The following is a 7,627-nucleotide window of genomic DNA, read 5'->3' as shown; positions in this document are numbered from 1 at the left end:
GCAAGGCTATAACCACATAAATCAATGATTAATGAAGCATTCTTGGCCAATCCAGGAAATTTACCATAGAAATATGATGTTTTTTAATGTTTACAACTGTTATAGTGCCTCCTGTTTTCCAATCTCCTTTGCATTCTCATTTATAATTAACTTAAAATACAAAATACCCAAAATAATTTGCCTGGCTCACGATCGAATATGAGACATGCCTTTTGTCCAGTCACTGCAGTGACAGCTTTTGTACTTTATTTTCTTCTTCTTTTTTCAGAGAATGTAGAGAACAAACATGACAGGAAGTTCAACATTTAGCTGGTTGGTTTTCTGTTAGTTTCTTGTAACCACACCATCATGTGGATAAATGGCCTATTTCCTTCACTGACAACCATTCCAGAAGCCGTGTATATGCTCTAAACCTTTTCAGAAGTTACAGTCAAAAAAAGATTTATGGCTTTTGTCTTGATGCTTCATACATTTTATAATTTTCTTTATATCGGATCTGTTTATGTGAAATGTGTTTCCATGTCACTATTCTCTTAAACTGCTTTTTTAATGTAATGGGAACAATTCTCACTGTTGTGAGAGATGATGTTATCAAAGTTGAAAAAGAAAATTCATTAACAGTATGATTCAAACGCACAGGAAATTCGACAAGCTATGATCGAAAGATCAAGGTCAACTTGTGGTGTGCCACAGTTGGAGGCTAACATTGACTGTCACGGCATCACCAGCCTCCTACACTCTTCACCATCACCCGATCACTAATCACAGACACCTGCATCCTCTTACCTCACCATTCAAAAACACCCTCTGAAATCATGCAGAAAACTATTAATGTTAACTTAACCTAATCTCATTCAAACCCGTTTCCTTTTGTGGAAGATGATGGTATTTTTAGCCCATGTTATTGTATGCGATTCAGTGGAAAACTGAATGTAAAAAAAAAACAAATTGCAGTTCAGTGGAAACCTGGTAATTATCCTCCTCTTTTCGATACTGCAGATAAAAGATAATCATGTTTGGTACAAATAAAAGCATGTACAAGTGATAATGGGATTTTTTTTCCCCTTTATTTTGGGTGGGGTTATTTAATGCTATTAATATTTTTCCCTTCTCTTTGGAGTGTTATAACCTCAGTTTCAGTAACACAGTCAGTGTTGAAACAGTCATGTCTGTGAGAAAGAAAAAGCATGTTATTTGGCCTTCAGAAAGTAGATGCATTTAGGAATCTTTAAGATTACTCACAACAGAACAGCAACACATTTTACAGAGGACCGTTTGCGAATCTAGGAGAGGAGGTCATTCTGACTTTGCACATCAATCTGGTGTTTCTAGTCAGCTACTGGAAGTATGTTTTCTTAATAGTTTAAGTATTTGCTATAGACCGTTAAAATGCAGAACTTTGCATGTGTGTGAGACACAGTGGAGTCAGCTGTCTTAACCGTCGGTGTCTTGTGTACTTCAAACACACACGATCTTCATCACTATCTGTCACTTGACTCTGTTCCTCTTTCAGCTTGAACTGACTGTAAAACTACGGACATTAACCCCTTATTAGTCAACCCACATTTTTCGGGCATGGAGAGAGAAATGAGAAAAAGTTTCTGCTCATGATTCTTTCTGACTAAATACATAAATCAACATTTGTTCACAAAGCTGACACTTCAAAGTTTACTGTTCAGGAATCAGAATCACTCCGACTGATATGATAATAGAGATATATAAACTCAAACATAAACACAAAACAGCTATGACACATTATTCTTTTATTTATCATTATTCTTTTGTTTTTATTCCACGTTTATTAGCCTTTGTTGAGGCATTTCAATGTTTAGAGAGCGATCAAGCAGCGATCTCAATTCAGTCTCTGTTTGCATTTAGCCCTTATTTATCAAAAGTCTCACTATAAAAATACAACCAAACATTTTCTTTCGACCTTGCGTGATTTATTGTGACAGAAATACATTACGAAGAAGAAATGCACCTGCTATTAGTAGCATTAGAGCTAATGTTAGCATCAAGCTACATCAGACAATTTATGAAATTATTAGTAAACTTTTACTCAAAACTCACTTCAAATCCTGATCGAGTATTTGTAATAACTTCCTTTTGCGATCACAGGCTGAATTTGGTCGTTTACTGTTGTAAAAATATGCTATTTATAGCCTTTTACATTGTTGCACAAGTTAGCATTTCAGATGTACATTTTTATATTTTCAAAAAAAAAATTTTTCCAGATCTCAAGAAAATCTCATACCAAGCTTTACTATCGTAATCGCGGGTTTATTATTCGGATATTTCGTGTGTACATAGGATTTTCAGTGTTGTTATGGGCAGATAACAACCAGGAAGTGTGCAGGAAGCATGTGACACGATGTGGCGGTGTTCGGTTATGACGCTCTAAGATTGACAAGGTGAAGGACCAATCAGAGTCTGTCAGACACACAGCCAGAGCACACTAGTGATGGGAAGTTCGATTCTTTTCCGCGAACCGGTTCTTTCGGACGGTTCGATTCAATAAACCGGTTGAAAAAACCGGTTCATCGGTTCTTTCACGCTCGACGTAATGACGTCATTGGCGATGACGTAATGGCGTCACGTCTATCAAACATTCAAATATATAAAGTCAGTAATCATAACTTTAGTCAGTTAAAACCTCATAATCATGAAAAGTTTACATTTGAGTTTTGCAACAACATCTAAATACAGTAACAGCAATAATGTGCATATGAGGATTTAAGTCTTGAAGATATAAAGTAAATAAATTAGGTGTCATCAGCGCAGAAACCATGATCCACTTACTAAACATAATCCATTGCGATGTATTTGTTATTAAATGAACTTACATTTCGCCAGATTGCCCTTCATCCAAGCCCTCGAAATACCCGCGCTCATAACATTACTAGTACAGAATCAGAATCAATCACCAAAAGAATCCCTTCGGTTCAGACATGCTGTGAGTCAGTTGGCTTCACGCTGAATCGCGCATGCGCAGTATCATCAGTTCATCGGTTCTCAATTCGGACGCGTCCGACAGAAACGATTCTCGGTTGAGTGTACTGGTGATCTGAAAACCGATGCAACCGGTTCTTGACTCGAGAACGAGAACTGCTCCAGCAGTGGGCGTGTTCGTTCATTATCTGGCTCGGCTCGGTGTTCATCTTCAGTTCGGTCTTCACAGCAGTGTACTGTTTGAGTAAATGGATTACCCCGGGATATTGGTTTATTCTGACTCAGAGGGAGTGTCAGTCACGTTAAAAAAGTTAACAGCTTAAGTAATTTGTGGATTTATGCTTATTGGAGACGTGAACCGTTTCAAACGATTCAGTTCGATTTGGTGAACTGGTTCAACCGGTTCACTAAGAAGAACCGGTTAAATTGAACGATTCGTTCACGAATCGGCCATCACTAGAGCACACAGGACTGTACACACACAGATCGCTGGGAGAGGCTGTTGATCATCAGATCGCGTAAATCAGTTGAAAATGAACAGAAATGATGATTCTGTCTTAAGAAATATGAAGTAAACATCAGTAAATATATCCATATATCTCCGCAGATATGCATCTTTTGTCTATAAATCCTTATTGACGCTGTTCATTGAGTTTATGTGATTGTGAACACAAATAAACCGCTGCTGACGTGACTGAATGAGTTGTGAATTTCTATAAAAAATGTGGCATAATACTGATTTATTATTTTGCACTCCTGACATAAATCACTAAATAACTATCGCTGTAGCAATGTTTTATCAAAACATTGGTCAAATATCGAAGCTAGAGTCTTTAAACTTTCAATTGATGCACAGTTTGTCCAGATTAAGTAAGAGAGTGATGTTTAACGTGCTGTGAAAGTGAAAATAATAAACTGGGGCCGTCTGCGATGTTTGAACGCAAAGGGGTTTTAACTGTCTTTACATTTATTTTGAAAGATTAAGCTAGTGATTATGAAAGGGGTGTTACATTTCTGACGAATGCTTGCGGTGTTCAGCCAATCACAATGCACCGGATGAGTTGGCCAATCAGAGCAGACTGTGCTTAACAGAAGGAGGGACTTTGTAGAAAACGACGCATTTGAGAGAGACGGGGCATAGAGGACCTACAATAATGTACAGTATTTGAAAAGTAATGATAATTGAAAAACAATAATAATGCATGTCAACATATTCTGTTACACCAAATACACAATATAATGATCTTTAAAAAAGCATCATATGACCCCTTTAAGTCTCAATAATCATGCTATTATAACAAGCGAATACCTTGAGGTGTCCCGATTCTGCTCCCTGCATGTAGATGTAGACCCTGGTCAAAACGAGAAGACCAGCTGCTAGGAGGAAGACTTTTTTCAGATGGCATCTCATCCCACACCGTCTTCTGTTAAGACACACAGGCACTTTAATACTGTACCACCAACATTTAACACACATGATGGGCTTCAACTCCATATGCTGTTTTTCCAATATGTTTGATTGTGTTTAATCAGTAGCTGCATTGTTCAATTATTCACATGACCCAGTTTGAATAATTAATGGCCGATTATGAACCATTCAGCTCACACATTCAACACGGTCATGTAGAGCGGCAGAACAGTGCTTCTCAAACTAGCAAGTCACCATCCACACAGCAGGGAAACATTGCAAAGGGAGTGTAAAAATAAAGATGTCGGTGAATATGAAAATATATTCTAAGGATGCAAAATTCTGTTCTTGTTGGGGTTTCATTTTTATAAAATTTTTCCATGAATCGGAGACTTTCCCTGTTTAATACTGAACTGTGCTGATAAATATAGCATATTCATTTAGTGACAAAGAATAGCTTACTAATTCAATTCTATATAAACATTTTTCTCCTGTCATGCTCATGTAAAGCCAAGACCCCGGTGACTTTCCCTTGGTAAAACAAAAACATGTTTACATGGAGTACAATATTCCCCTGCAGGAATTACTGTAGTATACCTGTGTAATGCATAAGCAATGGTCTGGTTAGTAAAGCAGCATCACCACAAGGACGAGTTAGACAGCAATTAATAAAAGCTTGTTTTCAAAAACTTTAAGAGTTTAAACATGGGTGAAATCTCTTTCTCCGAATATTTTAACTGTAAGTTCTTTAATAGCCTATAAACATGTTTTCCACAGCATGTCACTGTTTGCTTTCCATTGTAACTCCCAAAAACATTGTATGCAGGCTATGCAGCACAGACATATCCACAACATGTCCTATTTTCATTTGAAAACCCAGAATAAGTTAACTGTGGAAGTGATGTAAAAAGGAAAAAAAAACATTCAAAAGCCTAAAAAGTTACAGGGTACTGGCTTTGTGGTAAAGGAATCACTGAATGTTTACTGGAAAAGGATTTGTCATTATGTATGTTTACAGATAAAGCATGAAACACTGCCTTTCTTTAAACTGTGACTCACTGTTTCTCATGAGCAAAGGTGAACTTTGCCTCTACACTATTACCATTGTGCTCTCTATTTGCATTGGATGAAAGCACACGTGGTTCCAGAGCTACATCATTTGTTATTTCTGAGTAACTTACAAGTAAGCAAACAGAACAATGTGTGGAGAGTAAACCAGGCGAACTGGTTTTAGGTACTTAGAAGATAATACATGTGTGTGAGTCTGGATTTTAACCATGAAAACCAGGTTCATTTGCAATTTAAATCAGATAGGGCAGTAGTTTTGTTTAAAAGCCTCTATAAGGTTGCATAGATGACATGAACATAACCATCTTTAAGCCTTTATATTGAAAGCTAAGATATGTGTGTGTGTGTGTGTGTGTATGTATATATATATTTCAGTCTCTCATTTGGGGTTGGGGTTAATTAACTGTCACTCACGTTTTTGAAGATAGACTTAAATGTGCATGATACAAACCTAAATTTTTATAATTCATGACTGAAAACATTTTGTAACATGATATTGATGAACCATTTCCATGGTAATGCAATGTCTGATTTAAAAATGGGTTTTAAAGGATGAATTTTGAGATTTTAAGTTTTCAGTTGATATATAATTTCAGATCTTGATCTCTTTACTTCATTATAGACTTTCTTTAGTTATTTAATCACATCATGGCAAGACATAAATAAATGTTAAACAACTTTATTATCACATTGTGTTCCTGAAGCTAGTATAAATTTGAGTAGAAGCCAAAATCTCACATCTGCTTATTTGCACCTGCATTATAATCACACACACACACACACACACACACATACATACACACACACGAGGTTTACCGGAACTCAGCCTGAGCGACATATGCAGGTGCTGGTCATAGAATATCATCAAAAAGTTGATTTCACCAATTCCGTTCAAAAAGTAAAACCTACATTTTTATAATTCATGACTGAAAACATTTTGTAACGTGATATTGATGTATTTACATTTGGTTTCTAAAATGTGATAGAGGAAAAGGCAACGAAGAAGTCTTTTTTTTTTTTAAACAAAAGGTCAAAACTCCTGTTATAATGTAGATTTTTGAGGGTGCACTCTTTGTCATAAATTAATCTATTTTCCTACATCATTTTTAACAAACAAACATTGGTAAAATATATATTTAGGAATTAGACCTTTCCAACGATATATAGTTGGTCAAGATTAGATTAGATTGTAATAAGTAAATTTATGCGTCCCGTATTCCTGACGGGGTGACAGTTAAAGGGTTTTAATGATGTCTTATTTCTTATTTCTAACGGCGAATAAAAAAAAAATACCTAATTTCTCATTTGAAATGCAAAGATGTTAAATTCGATAAGCCCGAATTTCCCGTTCGAACGTTCGAAACGCATCTTACGTCAAAAAAATCTAATCGAAAGTATGTGGAAAACGGATATAGTTGCAAAATGTCTAGTAGACAAGTAGTGTAAGTTTTGACACACAGAGACAGTTCATGTAATTTAATGAAAACCACGTACCTTTATATCACCTACAGCCTTGTACAGCGGGATAAAGCCAACATTCAAAATGATATTGAATGTAAAGCGAGAAACCCCGGCGTCTCTGGAGGAGTTCACACGAGTTTATTCACTTCCCAGTGTCCTTTGATACGGTCTTTATTCCCTTCAGTAAAGTGTGCTGTGGGTTTATCCAGAGGATCATAATTCTCGAGCTGCTGTCGTGAGGAGTGGTTATTGTTTGGCCGAGCAAAGGTTGGATGAAACTTGTCAGAAAGGCTGTTGAGAGAGTCATTTCCTTGTCAGACAGTGGGAGTTATAAGCGTCGTAAAAATAAATGGTGTCATAAATATAAACAGATTTTGATCTCTTTACTTCATTATAGACTTTCTTTAGTTATTTAATCACATCATGACAAGACATAAATAACTACATAAATAAATGTTAAACTTCTTTATTATCCCATTGTGTTACTGAAGCCTGTATAAATTTGAGTAGAAGCCAACATCTCACACCCGTTTTTTTTTTTGCACCTACATTATAATCACACACACAATGATTGTGTATCCTACAGAACTAGACTGAGAGACCATTTAAAGGCCTTTATAGGTGTTTTGAGTTAATTAGTTGATTAGAGTGTGGCACCAGGTGTCTTCAATATTGAACCTTTTCACAATATTCAAATTTTCTGAGATACTGAATTTGGGATTTTCATTAGTAGTCTGTTAT

At 36.2% G+C, this 7,627-nt stretch overlaps 1 protein-coding gene across 2 annotated transcripts in view; it reads right to left on the bottom strand.

Annotated features, from left to right (window-relative positions):
- Positions 1 to 7,460, bottom strand: part of LOC113041006 (alpha-1,3-mannosyl-glycoprotein 4-beta-N-acetylglucosaminyltransferase C-like) — a 13,439-nt gene extending 5,979 nt beyond the window's left edge. The window contains exons 1-3 of one of the 2 annotated variants that reach the window (XM_026199259.1): positions 7,436 to 7,460; positions 6,920 to 7,177; positions 4,259 to 4,373 (exon numbers count right to left, since the gene is read on the bottom strand). In XM_026199259.1, coding sequence (XP_026055044.1) covers positions 4,259 to 4,360 — 102 coding nt within the window. In that variant the 5' untranslated portion in view covers positions 4,361 to 4,373; positions 6,920 to 7,177; positions 7,436 to 7,460. Of the gene's footprint in view, positions 1 to 4,258; positions 4,374 to 6,919; positions 7,356 to 7,435 lie in introns of those variants that run through there. The other variant, XM_026199258.1, reaches the window with a different exon arrangement.
- Between the last annotated feature and the right edge of the window lie 167 nt (positions 7,461 to 7,627).

This window comes from Carassius auratus, chromosome 23 (assembly GCF_003368295.1).
Source record: "Carassius auratus strain Wakin chromosome 23, ASM336829v1, whole genome shotgun sequence".
Classification (NCBI taxonomy): Eukaryota; Metazoa; Chordata; class Actinopteri; order Cypriniformes; family Cyprinidae; genus Carassius; species Carassius auratus.
This window is presented reverse-complemented; position numbering and strand designations above follow the sequence as displayed.